At 41.1% G+C, this 17,568-nt stretch overlaps 1 protein-coding gene across 1 annotated transcript in view; it reads right to left on the reverse strand.

Moving 5' to 3' along the window:
* Positions 1-171: 171 nt before the first annotated feature.
* col7a1l (collagen type VII alpha 1-like) overlaps positions 172-17,568 on the reverse strand; it is a 61,808-nt gene continuing 44,411 nt past the window's right edge. The window contains exons 52-77 of the mRNA XM_072453626.1: positions 17,278-17,304; positions 17,071-17,109; positions 16,921-16,983; positions 16,644-16,682; positions 16,506-16,559; positions 16,387-16,419; positions 15,800-15,865; positions 15,605-15,649; positions 15,492-15,527; positions 15,378-15,404; positions 15,232-15,303; positions 14,647-14,709; positions 14,397-14,414; positions 13,864-13,899; positions 13,725-13,754; positions 13,311-13,346; positions 13,097-13,231; positions 12,050-12,115; positions 10,852-11,013; positions 10,672-10,776; positions 4,849-4,893; positions 3,508-3,576; positions 3,165-3,221; positions 2,394-2,462; positions 918-962; positions 172-534 (exon numbers count right to left, since the gene is read on the reverse strand). Coding sequence (XP_072309727.1) covers positions 523-534; positions 918-962; positions 2,394-2,462; positions 3,165-3,221; positions 3,508-3,576; positions 4,849-4,893; positions 10,672-10,776; positions 10,852-11,013; positions 12,050-12,115; positions 13,097-13,231; positions 13,311-13,346; positions 13,725-13,754; positions 13,864-13,899; positions 14,397-14,414; positions 14,647-14,709; positions 15,232-15,303; positions 15,378-15,404; positions 15,492-15,527; positions 15,605-15,649; positions 15,800-15,865; positions 16,387-16,419; positions 16,506-16,559; positions 16,644-16,682; positions 16,921-16,983; positions 17,071-17,109; positions 17,278-17,304 — 1,449 coding nt within the window. The 3' untranslated portion in view covers positions 172-522. The remainder of the gene's footprint in view (positions 535-917; positions 963-2,393; positions 2,463-3,164; positions 3,222-3,507; positions 3,577-4,848; positions 4,894-10,671; positions 10,777-10,851; positions 11,014-12,049; positions 12,116-13,096; positions 13,232-13,310; positions 13,347-13,724; positions 13,755-13,863; positions 13,900-14,396; positions 14,415-14,646; positions 14,710-15,231; positions 15,304-15,377; positions 15,405-15,491; positions 15,528-15,604; positions 15,650-15,799; positions 15,866-16,386; positions 16,420-16,505; positions 16,560-16,643; positions 16,683-16,920; positions 16,984-17,070; positions 17,110-17,277; positions 17,305-17,568) is intronic.

Below are 17,568 nucleotides of genomic sequence, written 5' to 3' on the forward strand. Positions count from 1 at the left end.
TGTCCAACAATTAGGACTTACCGCTGAGTGAGTCCACTGCACACTTTTTCTCACCCTGATTTTAGAAACCTGTCAAGTTCCAACATAAATATTGTGATACAGTGCATTCATATCAATACCAAATATATATTTTCATAATAAATAGTCACTAGAAAAAGGACAGACACCCAGTTTCTTTTAACACCTTTACTTGTACATGCAAAGTAGTAAACAAAGACACAAAACAGAAATACATTTCACCAGTGAAAAAGTCTGTGCTCATTACAGTTGATATTTATATTCAATAAACCACAAAGTATTCAAATAAATTAAGTATTTAGCATAAGAAAAACGGGTATGTATTTTGATGGATCATTTTAATAAATATGTTGAATGTAAGTAAAGGGTAAAACGCAGTAACGACACAAAAACGAGTACATGATTACAAAGGTGTTTAAAAATTGTATCCAAACATGAAGGTTGTTTTTTTTCTGCCTGGATGACACATGACTTCTTACAACTCTATAGACAGTTTCTCTGGAGCTAAGAGACGTCCTGTTTAAAAAACAATAAGAAAGAAAGTGTTAAAAAACTAATCTTTGCCTGGGCGTCGTTTACACCTTAATTAATTCATGTTTTGCTCATTCTCAATTAGACAAGCTTCATGAAACTCGTGCTCAAAGCATGCTGAGAACATCCTGCCTCATGCTTTGGTGCTATAAGGCATTCAGCATTCACATTATGCAATCTAGACTTTTGCACTGGGGAAATTTGAGAAAGTATGTGAAAGTAAGAGACTGTTTAGCAGTTGATCTGAATGAATCAAGAATAATTGAAAGAGTAAACAAAGAATTGTGCATACAAAGCCATGCAAAAATAACTATTCAAATAAAAAGCAAATCAAGACTGGAAGTATATAAAAGTGGATTATTTTTTACCTTATCAGGTTCTTCCGTGAGTGGAATATTCATCAGATCTGACCCCTACAGGAAACAATAAATAAATGAATAAATAAATAAATAAATAAAATAATAATAAAATAAAACAATACATAAATTAATTAATTAAAAAACAATAATTAAAAAAAAAATATATATATATATATATATATATATATAATAAATATAATAATGAAATACATATTATTGTCTTCCATCTTGACAGAAAGCAGACAATAAGAGAGAAGAGTGCAAATAAAATCCTTTCAGTCATATGCACAGCTAAACAAAATAGTGTTTAGCCTATATTTGAACATTGTCAGAGTAGAAGCCTGTCTCACATCTTCAAGAAGACTGTTCAAAATTTTTGCTGCATAAAACTGAAACACAGATTCTCCACGTTTAGTCCTGACTCTGGCACCAGCAGGAGGCCGGTCCCTGAAGTCCTCAGAGTCCTGAGCACAGGACTGAGGCAGGAGCAGCGTTCTGGATGTACTGCAGCTGTTTTACAGCTCGTTTGGAGAGACCAGTGAGCAGGCCGTTACAGTAGTCTAATCTACTGGAGACAAACGCATGGATAAGTCTCTCCAAGTCTCCTTTAGACACTATATTTTTGATTTTGGCAATGTTTATTAGATGGTAAAAAGCTGCTGTTAAAGTTCAGAGTCCATTATTACCCCCAGATTTCTAACTTGGTTTGTATGTTTTAGAGCGAGACTCTGGAGGTGACCACTAACACTTTCTCTTTGTTTATGTGGCCAAAAACGATTATTTCATTATTGTCTGAATTCAGCTGGAGAAAGTTGTTTTGCATCCACACACTGACCTAACGGCAGCATGTAGAGGTTGAACAGAAGGGGTCCCAGGACTGACCCTTGGGGCACTCCACACGTCAGGGGCATGTGGTCTGAGACAGTTACCAATTTCAACAAAGTACTTCCTGCCTTCCAGATTGGACTTAAGCAAACTTAGGGCAGTGCCAGGGCCACCCAGTCCTCTAGTCTCTGTAAGAGGGTTCCATGATGGACAGTGTCAAAAGCAGCACTCAGATCTAACAGAATTAAGACTGAGGCTTTGCCCGTGTCAATGTTCAGGTGGATGTCATTTGTCTCCTTGATCATTTAAGGCATTGAAGGCAGGTTGGACTGAGCCACCACATACTTTTTCTGGCCTGGAAGCTTTATGTCAAGTATTTTTCCCACAAACAAATATATATTTTAAAGTTATAGATATTTTTTTTCATCATTTTTATCATTTGGGCCAAATAAGCAGTATGGAAGCTGGCTGTATTCGTTTTGGATACCATTGACATAGAAGGGGATTCCTTTTAAGAACTCTGCACTACTGCTTATAATATAAAAAAAAAAAAAAAAAATTGCAACTTTTCTTCACAAACTAACTGGTAAAAAACTATGATATGATATGACTTTGGGTGCTTTGATGCAGATACGGTAATATAAATTAAACATTGCTCACCTGTGCCTCTCTGATGGGGTGCTCAGCTGTTTCAGTGTGGCCAGGCCTGTGGATGGACATCTCTTCTTCCTAACCAGATAAAGGTCCGAATAAATATTTAGACTTTTTCCTCAGCAGACTGATAAGCACGGACAGTTAGTGCGTGGCGTGGCATAAATGTGCTCAGCTGCCCTCGCTCCACTTCTATTTCGTAACACAATGAGTTTTTTGTTACGCTCATGTTCAATGCGAAACGTTTCAAACAAGGTGGCATGTCATCTGCATGATTCCATGGAAATAGAAAGCCATACGTCAATTCAATTCAATTTATTTTTGTAACGCTCAAAATAACACCAGCAGTTGCCTCGAGGGGGCAGATTAAACAATGTTTATAGGGACTTGGTAATGTCCCAGCGTCCCTTGTCCTTGGACAAATGTCCCAAGCTCCCCTGTCCTTAGACCCTCCTTCTCGGCCAGGAAAAACTTTGTAACATTCTTCGTGGACATAGGTTTTATGCCATACTGTTGAGTTTTCAGTGCATTAAATAAAATAATAATAACAACAATCCTTTTTTTTTTTCAATATGTATTTTTACAATGATTAATAATAATAATAACAATAATATTATCAGTATCATTATTAATATTGATAATAATAAACATACAATTGATAGAAATATACATAAATAAACATAATTCAATGTTTCATTCCTCCTCAATATTATTATTATTAGTATTTTTTAACCAAACACTATTAAAACTTGAATCAAATTTGTCTGTGTGCATTTGTACCTGCTTGTTGTCAGTCGCCTCATGTGAAACAAAGAACTCCTCTGGGAATAAAGGCTCCTATTAAAAAAGATGATAATGATTTCATTATTTATGGTTGTGTGATGAAGACATATAATGAATGGAGATAGTGGGTGTGTCATTAATCCGAGGTGTAAGAGTGGGCGCAGTGCAATTACTCTCGAGGCACTTGAGCTTATTATGAGTTTGTTAAGACTTTGACAGTTTACTTGTTAGGAGCCGCGGCCCCCACTGTGACAAGTCTGCCAGAGTGGAACAACTTCTGCATCATTATATTAAACACTCATCTGTCTGTGCATTTGTCATGTGTTCTATGGCTGCTTACCTCATAACTGTAGTCTTCAGCAGGATATGACTCGTCCTGGTCCTCTCCGCCTTTGTCCATTTCACTTGACTAGTACAAAAAGAACATTATTATTACATCATCATTAAATATCTGTTAATATATTCAGGGCTGTTTCTAGCTTTGTAGAGAGGCAGTTGCAAAAGGCAAAAGGTTTAAACTCTGGTTCAATAGACCTTTCAATATTTCATCAGAATGTTAGAAATTACAATTATTAAACATTATTTGTGGATTACATCAGATCAAAATGTAAATGATTATCTTCTGTTAATATGACTGAAAACCAACAATTTAGAATTTCCAGGTTAAAAATTGTAGTTAGTTTGTATCCGTCGACTATAAAGGGTATAAAAAAAAATAACAAAAATAACAACCAACCTCAAATTTGTATTGTGTTTCATAAAAAATATAATTTATGGTCAAGTATCTAATATAATGATAAACTATTGTGGGATCAACACTCCAACACGCCTATTTTCATTGTTTTCTGTCTATCACAAAACAATGAAAATAGAAAGATAAATGTCTTTACACCAGTCGCTGATATCACTCGTATCATATATCCGAATGGTTTTCATTTGCCAAAACCACCTTGATTTTTCCACATTTTGGTAACAATAACAATGAGGTTAGTCTTAGTTCCTCCACTTGGAATCACAATATGTTACACTACACTTTGCCTTCAGTTGCCTCCATTCCAGACTTTAAAATGTGTTTACAAACTATAACAGACTATAAAACTATTAAAAATTGAACTTATAACTTCCATCATAGATTCAGTAATTTGATGGTTATTTTTTTTCTTACTGGAAAAACTACAGCATTCAGTATATTATAGAGGGTTCACCAACAGTTCAAAGGTTGGCTGTTGTAGGCTCTTGTTGTGCCTTTGAGCAGAACACCTCATCCATCTAAACTGTATTGAGGTCAAGTCAAACTTTTTCCTGAACATAGAACCTAGCCAGCATACAGTTTAGAAACAGCCCTTAATATCTCAATACATCAAAAACAATGTCAAACAATGATTTGCCAAACAATGCCAAGCAAAAACTATGCAGCCCATTTAAACAGCAGAACTTACCAGTTACCAGTGAATGCATGCACACATTGATTACGATAGATTATAGTGAGGTTATAACTTGTTTAAAGCCGTTTTATTGCATAATTTAAGCTTTTTTTTATTCTACACCAGCCTAATGGAAGCAAAGCATGTCTTATTTATCATTAAATGCGGAGTTAGACAGTCGTGTTAGTTGTGTATTTGAGGCTCAGCTGAGCTTGTGTTCTGTTGGGCCGTTTTAAAGCCACACTGGCGACATTTACCAGGCGGTGTCTCTGCCTCTTATGTCGTCCTTTATTTCCTTTGCCCTGGTTAAAGGTTCAGTCACAGAGAGACAAGGTGAGACTTTCTCCAGCTTAGATTATATCATCACATGTACAGTGTTCATTTAGTCGACTCAAATGTTTCAGCGTAGTTTTTGTCAAAGTCATGTACTGGCAGACTAAAGCTAAATAAAAATGAGTCATAATTATGTCTAAAATCAACTACAAACTTACTATGATTTTTTTGGGGGATTAATAGTTGAATGTAAAAAAAATAAAGACTAGATCCAAGTTCTATTTTAGAATTTGAAAAAGTAACTGACTAAAGCAATGCAAAACTAGATATCATCGTTTAGTGACAATTTTAAGTTCTATTTTTAAAAACAAACTTAATCTAAAACAAAAAAAACGACTGAAACTAAATTAAAACATCTTGTCAAAAGGAACCCTGTACATGTAACAGGATGCATACATAAATATACCCAAAGGTGTGATACTATAGTTTCTTATGAACAGACAGGATGTTTAACAGAGCGTGACAGTGTGGGCTGCACTTGCTTCTTCAGAAGCATCACGTGATGTTGCTGTGGACCCTACAATGTTCAAATCTAAGCTAAAACAGTTTTGCTTGGCTGTGCATGTGACTGAAATGATTTTATTTGCACTCTTCTCTTTCATGTCTTCAACTGTTTTGTGATTTTTGTCATGTCTTTGTGATTTGAATGCATTTTCTCCCGTTGTGTGAAGCACTTTGAATTGCCTTGTGTACGACTTGAGCTCTACAAATAAACATGTCATGCCTGTGTCTGGTCAGCTGCTTTAAACAGATTTTGGCAAGTCACGTCACAGCAACGTGACACTTTTGAAGAGGGCTAAGGTGTGTTCATAAGAAACTGTAGAACAATTATATCAGAAGACATAACAAACCCAATTAGATTGTTACACACGATGTGTTTTGGGGGTTTTAAATGAATGATATCAGTGGTTTTCAAACTGTTTATGTTTTGCTCTTTCAGTCAAGGTGTAGTCTTACAACAGACTTGGTTTAACCTGGTATTGTAGCCTATTACAGCCACATGTCAACCTATGGCTGTGGATGCTCCTCCACTGTCTGGAGAAACGGTCTCTAATCCAGATGAACGGTTCTTCATCTGCCTCAAAGAACCAGTTCTCCTCCTGAGTGGTTCCAGCTCCACTGTTTATCTGCAATTTGAAGCACGTCCACCTGTCTGTCCGAGGGAGTCGGATTTCTCCTTCACTGTGGAACTCCTCAAGGTTTCTTTTTCCCGGCCGAGAAGGAGGGTCTAAGGACAGAGGAGCTTGGGACAGTTGTCTAAGGACACAGGATGCTGGGACATTTTCTAAGGACACGGGATGCTGGGACATTTGTCTATGAACGCGGGATGCTGGGACATTTGTCTATGGACACGGGATGCTGGGACATTTGTCTGAGAACACGGGATGCTGGGACATTTGTCTGAGGACACGGGATGCTGGGACATTTGTCTATGGACACGGGATGCTGGGACATTTGTCTGAGGACACGAGATGCTGGGACATTTGTCTAAGGACACGGAATGCTGGGACATTAAGACTATGGACACGGGATCCTGGGACATTTGTCTGAGGACACGAGATGCTGGGACATTTGTCTAAGGACACGGAATGCTGGGACATTAAGACTATGGACACGGGATCCTGGGACATTTGTCTGAGGACACGGGATGCTGGGACATTAAGTCTATGGACACGGGATGCTGGGACATTTGTCTGAGGACACGGGATGCTGGGACATTTGTCTGAGGACACGGGATGCTGGGACATTTGTCTGAGGACACGGGATGCTGGGACATTTGTCTGAGGACACGGGATGCTGGGACATTTGTCTATGGACACGGGATGCTGGGACATTTGTCTGAGAACACGGGATGCTGGGACATTTGTCTGAGGACACGGGATGCTGGGACATTTGTCTGAGGACACGGGATGCTGGGACATTAAGTCTATGGACACGGGATGCTGGGACATTTGTCTGAGGACACGGGATGCTGGGACATTTGTCTGAGGACACGGGATGCTGGGACATTTGTCTGAGGACACGGGATGCTGGGACATTGGTCTGAGGACACGGGATGCTGGGACATTTGTCTGAGGACACGGGATGCTGGGACATTTGTCTGAGGACACGGGATGCTGGGACATTAAGTCTATGGACACGGGATGCTGGGACATTTGTCTGAGGACACGGGATGCTGGGACATTTGTCTGAGGACACGGGATGCTGGGACATTTGTCTATGGACACGGGATGCTGGGACATTTGTCTGAGGACACGGGATGCTGGGACATTTGTCTAAGGACACGGAATGCTGGGACATTAAGTCTATGGACACGGGATGCTGGGACATTTGTCTGAGGACACGGGATGCTGGGACATTAAGTCTATGGACACGGGATGCTGGGACATTTGTCTGAGGACACGGGATGCTGGGACATTTGTCTGAAGACACGGGATGCTGGGACATTTGTCTGAGGACACGGGATGCTGGGACATTTGTCTGAGGACACGGGATGCTGGGACATTTGTCTGAGGACACGGGATGCTGGGACATTAAGTCTATGGACACGGGATGCTGGGACATTTGTCTGAGGACACGGGATGCTGGGACATTTGTCTGAGGACACGGGATGCTGGGACATTTGTCTGAGGACACGGGATGCTGGGACATTAAGTCTATGGACACGGGATGCTGGGACATTTGTCTGAGGACACGGGATGCTGGGACATTAAGTCTATGGACACGGGATGCTGGGACATTTGTCTGAGGACACGGGATGCTGGGACATTTGTCTGAGGACACGGGATGCTGGGACATTTGTCGGAGGACACGGGATGCTGGGACATTAAGTCTATGGACACGGGATGCTGGGACATTTGTCTGAGGACACAGGATGCTGGGACATTAAGTCTATGGACACGGGATGCTGGGACATTTGTCTGAGGACACGGGATGCTGGGACATTTGTCTGAGGACACGGGATGCTGGGACATTTGTCTGAGGACACGGGATGCTGGGACATTAAGTCTATGGACACGGGATGCTGGGACATTTGTCTGAGGACACGGGATGCTGGGACATTTGTCTGAGGACACGGGATGCTGGGACATTTGTCTGAGGACACGGGATGCTGGGACATTTGTCTGAGGACACGGGATGCTGGGACATTTGTCTGAGGACACGGGATGCTGGGACATTTGTCTGAGGACACGGGATGCTGGGACATTAAGTCTATGGACACGGGATGCTGGGACATTTGTCTGAGGACACGGGATGCTGGGACATTAAGTCTATGGACACGGGATGCTGGGACATTTGTCTGAGGACACGGGATGCTGGGACATTTGTCTGAGGACACGGGATGCTGGGACATTTGTCTGAGGACACGGGATGCTGGGACATTTGTCTATGGACACGGGATGCTGGGACATTTGTCTGAGGACACGGGATGCTGGGACATTTGTCTGAGGACACGGGATGCTGGGACATTTGTCTGAGGACACGGGATGCTGGGACATTAAGTCTATGGACACGGGATCCTGGGACATTTGTCTGAGGACACGGGATGCTGGGACATTTGTCTGAGGACACGGGATGCTGGGACATTTGTCTGAGGACACGGGATGCTGGGACATTTGTCTGAGGACACGGGATGCTGGGACATTTGTCTGAAGACACGGGATGCTGGGACATTTGTCTGAGGACACGGGATGCTGGGACATTTGTCTGAGGACACGGGATGCTGGGACATTTGTCTGAGGACACGGGATGCTGGGACATTAAGTCTATGGACACGGGATGCTGGGACAGTTTTGTCTGAGGACACGGGATGCTGGGACATTTGTCTGAGGACACGGGATGCTGGGACATTTGTCTGAGGACACGGGATGCTGGGACATTAAGTCTATGGACACGGGATGCTGGGACATTTGTCTGAGGACACGGGATGCTGGGACATTAAGTCTATGGACACGGGATGCTGGGACATTTGTCTGAGGACACGGGATGCTGGGACATTTGTCTGAGGACACGGGATGCTGGGACATTTGTCTGAGGACACGGGATGCTGGGACATTAAGTCTATGGACACGGGATGCTGGGACATTTGTCTGAGGACACGGGATGCTGGGACATTAAGTCTATGGACACGGGATGCTGGGACATTTGTCTGAGGACACGGGATGCTGGGACATGTGTCTGAGGACACGGGATGCTGGGACATTTGTCTGAGGACACGGGATGCTGGGACATTTGTCTTAGGACACGGGATGCTGGGACATTTGTCTGAGGACACGGGATGCTGGGACATTTGTCTGAGGACACGGGATGCTGGGACATTAAGTCTATGGACACGGGATGCTGGGACATTTGTCTGAGGACACGGGATGCTGGGACATTAAGTCTATGGACACGGGATGCTGGGACATTTGTCTGAGGACACGGGATGCTGGGACATTTGTCTGAGGACACGGGATGCTGGGACATTTGTCTGAGGACACGGGATGCTGGGACATTTGTCTGAGGACACGGGATGCTGGGACATTTGTCTGAGGACACGGGATGCTGGGACATTAAGTCTATGGACACGGAATGCTGGGACATTAAGTCTATGGACACGGGATGCTGGGACATTTGTCTGAGGACACGGGATGCTGGGACATTTGTCTGAGGACACGGGATGCTGGGACATTTGTCTGAGGACACGGGATGCTGGGACATTTGTCTGAGGACACGGGATGCTGGGACATTAAGTCTATGGACACGGGATGCTGGGACATTTGTCTGAGGACACGGGATGCTGGGACATTAAGTCTATGGACACGGGATGCTGGGACATTTGTCTGAGGACACGGGATGCTGGGACATTTGTCTGAGGACACGGGATGCTGGGACATTTGTCTGAGGACACGGGATGCTGGGACATTTGTCTGAGGACACGGGATGCTGGGACATTAAGTCTATGGACACGGGATGCTGGGACATTTGTCTGAGGACACGGGATGCTGGGACATTTGTCTGAGGACACGGGATGCTGGGACATTAAGTCTATGGACACGGGATGCTGGGACATTTGTCTGAGGACACGGGATGCTGGGACATTTGTCTGAGGACACGGGATGCTGGGACATTTGTCTGAGGACACGGGATGCTGGGACATTTGTCTGAGGACACGGGATGCTGGGACATTAAGTCTATGGACACGGGATGCTGGGACATTTGTCTGAGGACACGGGATGCTGGGACATTAAGTCTATGGACACGGGATGCTGGGACATTTGTCTATGGACACGGGATGCTGGGACATTTGTCTGAGGACACGGGATGCTGGGACATTTGTCTGAGGACACGGGATGCTGGGACATTTGTCTGAGGACACGGGATGTCGCCCTTCGAGGCAACTGCTGTGCATTTGGGCCCAACAAAAATAAAATCGAATTTAATTACAGACCTGCCAACGTGAAATGTTTGAAAACCACCAATATAGGTTATACCAAAACGTTTAAAGTTATTTAGACTGACCCCCTGCCTTCCTTTTATTTAAAATCACTATGCTTACAAATGGCCTCTTGAAAGAACAAGAGAGAATGGTCATGTGTGCACTAGTGGCATTTTGTTGTTTCTTTGGCTCATTTGCAAAGCCCAGAATCAGATATATGAAAGGCAAGAGATCAGAGATTTGTCTTTGAATAACAGGTTAACATTACATCGTGCTATTATTAAATGATGAAATAGTTCTTGTTTGCATGTTTACGCTGCAGTGTTACCTTCCCACGCTCACGGTTTTTCTTTTTATGTCCTGCGTTTTTCTTTTGTAAATCATCAGTCAACAGCAGAGTCTCAACAACCGGATCTGACAACTTTAAAACTGTCTACAATGGACCAGAAGAAAAACGTGTGATTAATGACATTAGAAAGACACATTTGTTGTTATTCAAAACCTTTACCTTATTGGTTGCTGTATCATTAGTAGAGTTATTAACGGTCCAGTTTGTTTTTATTGATGCATTTTCACTTTTCCAATGTTCCTTAAACTTGTCGGATGTGCTCTGCTCCCCTCCGTTCAGGGTCCATAACGTTGGCCCCTCAGCTGTTCCATTCAAAGGTTCCTGTACACAAAATAATAGACATTTAGTATCGTAAACTACTAAGTATCATTAACAATAATAATAGTGCGTTGGATTTATATAGCACCTTTTAAGACTACCAAAAGTTCTTTACACTACCCTGGGGCAGACTGACCACTCACACTCACACTCACACTCACACTCACACTCACACTCACACTCACACTCACACACTCACACTCACACTCACACTCACACTCACACTCACACTCACACTCACACTCACACACTCACACTCACACTCACACTCACACTCACACTCACACTCACACTCACACTCACACTCACACTCACACACTCACACTCACACTCACACTCACACTCACACTCACACACTCACACTCACACTCACACTCACACTCACACTCACACACACACTCACACACTCACACACTCACACACACACACACACACACACACTCACACTCACACTCACACTCACACTCACACACACACTCACACACACACACACACACACACTCACACTCACACTCACACTCACACTCACACTCACACTCACACTCACACTCACACACACACACACACACACACACACACACACACTCACACTCACACTCACACTCACACTCACACTCACACTCACACACTCACACTCACACTCACACTCACACTCACACTCACACACTCACACACTCACACACACACACACACACACACACTCACACTCACACTCACACTCACACACACACACTCACACTCACACTCACACTCTCACACACACACACACACACACACACACACACACACACACACGCCACATTCATACTAGTTGATGTGGGTGGAGTGTCTTGCCTAAGGACACAACCACCCTGGTTAGCTTCCACAACGAGACAAAGTGGGACATTCTCGAGTAGTAGAAGGAGGTCTACAGCGTTATTGTTGTGTCAGAAGAATTTGTGTTGTAATTGTAGCAGTCGTAAGGGTAGAAACTATAAGGCTCACGGTTGCAGTAACAGTAGTATCAATAGCAGTAATACTAGTACAGTATTCTACTTACAGACTCCACAAGAAAAGCAGGGTCTGCCAGTTCTGACAGCGGCTGGTTGGGAAACTTCAGTGAACTCTTTAAATAGGAAAAAAAAAAAAAGAGGAAATAGGTTACACAGTCTTGACATTTTAAGGGTCCTTTAATTTGGGATTTGAGATGGAGGACAATTTTGTGTTGTAAAGTTGCCTTTTAAAGTGTCAAAATTCAGTTGTTTTGGCCCATTTATGATCAGCATCCCTGAAATTACTGGTGTTGTCCAAAAAAAACTGGCATCAAGTTCAATATCTTTTCTCTCAGTACACTTTACCTCAAGAGCTACTCTTCTTGTTGTGGTGATATTCAGTCACATTGTTGGACCAAGCATTAAAAGACATGCTCAGTATTCTCAGTATTCTCAGTGCTTGCTCTCCATTTGTCTTTGTTAAGTTAAAATGTGACCGCAAACTATCCATGAGTTTAAGGTGATGTAACATTAGGACGGTGCCATAGCAACAGACCAAGCAAAAGATTGTGCCTGATTATGTCCATGTGACGTCAAAACACTGAGTAGACACATGAAAAGAGTACATTTTTTATGGTAGTTTTTTTTACTGCTGCAGTTATGGCTTTGTTCACGCTCAATCTCTCTGTGATTATATAAAATAACACAAAAACTGGCACAAAGCTCCCCATTTATCACCATAAATGAACTAAAGCACATTTCTCACAATAGATAATATTTGATCATAGGAGCACAATACACGCAGAAAACAACAACTTTCAACAGTCATGAATTTGCTGATACTTCCTTCCAAATGTATATTGATATCATGTTCTACAGTATAGCATTAATCCTAAATGTTTCCATGGAGAGAAGAAAGTTACAGGTCAGATCTGTGGCAAGGCGATGCCGCCCACAGTGAGAATGGATATTTTTCATTTTGTTTTTGTAATTGAATAAATGCCAGGATTAACGTCAGATTGCGGAACATTCCAGGCAAAGCTATAACATCTCCATGGAGACAAGCAGGTGGAAGATCCCCTAGTGCACCTTTCATAGAATAGAGAAAAACGTACGGTGTAATCGGTGATGATGTTGGACGTGTGACTGTTAGACTTTTCCTTGGATTTCTTTGCATTTCCGAGAACTTGCAGCAGCTCCTCTATGCCATCCTGAAGAAGCCTGTCAATCAACGCTTTCAGCAACGGAAGCTAAACAAATGTATATTATATTCAATTATATTAAAGTACATTAGAAAGGTGGCCAGGTGAGAGTTAGGAACATACATACCCGTATACCATAAGCCTCAAACATGTCTTCCAAGTCCTGAAAAGACAAATTGTTAACACACTAGTCTAGACGGGTAAATGAAAAATTGTTTGTTGCAATTAAAGGGATTTCATTTTTATTTTTCAAGTAATAATGTAAAATCTGTCTTGCCCCTGAAAAGTTATATTGTAAAAATCAGCTCTGAGGGTCAAAATTAGACCGCTTTGTGCTGTCTGCATCTAATAAAAGAAGGTTTTATTCTCCAAGAAGCAGGAAGTGCACTGTTAGCAAGCTAATTTGTTTGCTTTAGCTTTAACTTAATCCTAGACCTGTGGCGGTAAACTCTGCTATGGCTCTGAAAGTTGTGAAAATCAATTCCAAACTGACTAATTCTGATGCTCGTGATATTACATAAACTTTTCTGTGTTTACTTACCTTCATTTCAAGGCCTTTTCCAGTTTCACCCTATAATACATTATGAATACAGTAAATCAATGTGTTATAGTAATAATCCATTCTATTTGAAGTGCGTGTTCATTTTACAAAAGTATCTAAGAAATACTGTAAAACAAACCCTCTCTCCTTTAACACCAATTTCTCCCTTTTCACCCTGAAACGACAACACAAATGTAATTCTTAATATCACGTTAATACTTTTTACATAATGTCCGTTACTCATTGTCCTCATTGCCAAAACATACCCTCAAACCCAGCTTTTACCAAAAACAGGAATAGTCCTTTATACGTCAATACAAGTAAAAGGCAACTAAACAAACTTTAACATTTGATTTAATGTACATTATTGTAGAGCAGGACGATCTATTTATTATTAATCCGACTTTTTTTTAAATGTAATAAGACTGGGGTTATGACGCGGTCTTGCCCCACCGCCCGTCAGTTTGGAGATTCGAGGAAAGGAGATAGTCTGTAATATAGCTAAAAACTGCGGAAATCACTAAAAAAAAACACTCTGGGTACATATATGAAGCACAAATAGCAATGTAAGAAGGTTAAAAGCTCTGAAAAGTCGATTTTGCATGTTATGGGACCTTTAAAAAACAACAGTCCGTATTTTCTTAAAATAGACCGAAGTACAGTACAGCTTACCTTCATTCCTGGAGAACCCTGAAATAAAACATACATATAAACATATCAGCATTATATTATAAAGCATAAAGAGTCAAAATTTTACTTTAACCATTCAAATATATACAGTACATAAAAACAAGGATAAATCAATAAACAAGACTGGCTGACTTGCATGCCATGTTAGCCTTCTATATACAAACAATGATACAGGAAACAGGGCATTAGAACACTCATGTCAGAGATGTGATAAGTAGATCATTGCCCTCACCGTCGCACCCGGAGGTCCCATTGGTATTGGAAAGGCTTGGCGTAAATCATCTGCTGTGGCACCCTGAGAAATTGAGACAAGATTAGGACTCAAAACTGCTAAAGTATCTTTATGATTTGACCAGGTGTCTGTACCAAAAGTGCACAGACAAGACTCCGAGACAACAGGAGATTACGCAATTACAAATATCTATACAGAATACAGAGAAAATGGCATATTTACCTTTGAAAAAAAGGCATCTTAAACACACAATTCATTCCCAAATTTCAAGGTAACTCCCTACATACCTTCTTCTTTCTGTTGTTGTGAATAAAAATACTGGACTAATAAAAAGCACCAAGGATGCTATTTTCCAAAACAACCAAAATGATTCAAACACAAAGCATTGAACATGTAATTTGTGTGTCAAATGTATATTGTATTATGGTATACATACAGCATGAGTGAAAGGAACAAATATAAGAAAATAAATAATAAATAATGAAACCTTCACATTTATTCACTATTGGTAATTTAGTTTCTCTAATTCATCACAGTAAGAGTACCAATATACACAGCTTTTTATGTAATCATGTTTTGTCTTACGTTTGCAGTGACCAGCACTTGTTTTCCAGGTAAACCCGGGGGCCCCGATTCCCCTTTGTTCCCATCTCGACCCTATGGAAATGAGAGTATTTTGATGTTGGTTCTCATCCCAAATATCGTCAAAATTCTTCACTTTAGGCACCTACATCAGCACCCGAAACACCCTTTTCTCCCTAAAATAAAACGTCAGATAAAATTGTTATGAAATGAAATCTGGATTGTATTCTATTTTTGCAATTATTATCATTTTGCAATTGTACCTTTTTGCCTTCTTCTCCTTTCTGCCCTCCGTCTCCCTGTGAAAAAAGAGGCAGTGGGATAGTTTCACAATGTAATAATGAAAATCAGCTGGTCGTAACAAATGGCTGCTCACATGATTCCCAGGCAGACCCCTCTTTCCGTCAGTGCCTGGTCGCCCCTGCAGAGAACCACACATAAAACAGACCCATAATGCTGTAGTTTGGACAGTATCAAACAAACTCAGTGTGATTTAATTTTGCATCTGCCAATATTAGAAATTATATTGCTTGTTGTTACAGTCCAAAGGCATAAACATTACGTTACTCACAGGGGTGCCGGGTAAACCAGGTATTCCAGCGATCCCAACTTTCCCTTGTTCTCCTTTGTCCCCTTTCTGCTCAAAATAATGCACAATAAAAATGACATTTATAAAATTGAAACTGCATCTGAAAGTTGAGTCCAGAAGAGTCCAGCAGCAGCCGCTTTACGGTGAGTCACATCACAGTCAGTGCCGAGAAAACTAAATTGGCATAATTTATTCATTTACGATAGCTGCATAGTTTAGTTGGTTTAGTTTAGTTTGTTACGGTTTGGGTTTGGGGCAGAGGCAGGGGGTTGATAGTTGAGTATTAAAAGTCCAGTACCGTTAATGTCTTGAAAAATATATTACAAATTTGAGGACGTAATAAAAAATTTTCAGTGAAGCAACTCTCGAGATTTTATTGTTTTGGCTGGAATGTTCCGGAGTATGGCATTGCCTTTATTTTCATGCCTTTCAGGGTGCATTAATCAGCTTGTCTCCATGGATATATCAGCGTTTAATGCCATACTATGGAACATCTGGGATGCAAAGCAATAAATCCCTCCACCCGAAAAGTTACACTCATAAGTTACATTAATAAGTATCCAACTTACCATTCCAGGATCACCTTTTTGTCCATGTTCGCCCTATAATAGGAAATATAATTGAATACTAAAGCAGGCCCTTTTACAAACGTAATGAAACAAAACATGTTGCATAGAAAATATTAAACCTTTTGTCCTGGTTTTCCTGGTAATCCATTGAGTCCATCTTTTCCATTTCCACCCTGCAAAAACAAGCATTCATATTGAAGAAATTTACAATTATACAATTATATTTGTCCATATATATCTTTATGTTGAGGACGTACCTCTGATGAACCAGGTAAGCCAGGTTTTCCTTCAGGACCCTGTAGAAACATGTAGAAATGCAGCTTTTACGTCTGCTTGAGCATCTTACACAAACAACAACACACGAAGCCAAAGGACTATTAATCTTCTCTTTGTAGATATTTACAGACCAAATGATGACAAAGTTGGACAAGATGGAACAGAAGAAGGAACTAAAGCCTAAATGGGTATGTGCCGCACAGAGCAGCCTAAAATCGGAGGTCACCCTAATTGTACAACATTAAGTGCATTACTCACTCGTGGTCCTGGTGGCCCTGTATCTCCTCTTAAACCCAGCTCTCCAGGCTCTCCTTGTTCCCCCTTAAGTATAGCAGGGACAAACAAGTACACTACAATAAAACTACAGTACGATTTGTGTTTAAGATAATGTTTTTTGGGTAAATGTACCTTAATTGCTCTGGTCAAGATGTTGTTATCACCAACAATCTAAATAAATGAATCCATGGGAGTTTGTTAGTCATGTGTGATATTCAAGTACATTTGAAAAGTCAGGATGTATTATAAAGTCAATTTATTTTAAAATGATTCTTGACTACTTCTTCCAATATTGCTGTTGTTTGTTTAGCTGGAGAATAGCTATGGATTCTTTCTTACTTGGTTTCCAGGAGGTCCAGGTTTTCCCTTTGTCATCACAGCCGCACAAAGAAGACAGAAAGTAAAAAAAAATGTATACAAGCATTTATCATGTGAACGTGCCACTGCTAAAACAATGAATATCTGCACTACAAAAGATTGGTGATGGGTGACCGACACAAAACCCCAATGAATGAATGTATCTGTACTAAAATCATGGAGTCACAGGAGTATAACGTGACGCACAATGGCAGATAAACATTAATAAGAAAATTACTCAACCAGGAGCCAAGTAACAAAGAAAGAGAAAAG

This window comes from Eucyclogobius newberryi, unplaced genomic scaffold, assembly GCF_026437365.1.
Source record: "Eucyclogobius newberryi isolate DKJ021-1_F unplaced genomic scaffold, fEucNew1.0.hap1 SCAF_2, whole genome shotgun sequence".
In the NCBI taxonomy this organism is placed as follows: Eukaryota; Metazoa; Chordata; class Actinopteri; order Gobiiformes; family Gobiidae; genus Eucyclogobius; species Eucyclogobius newberryi.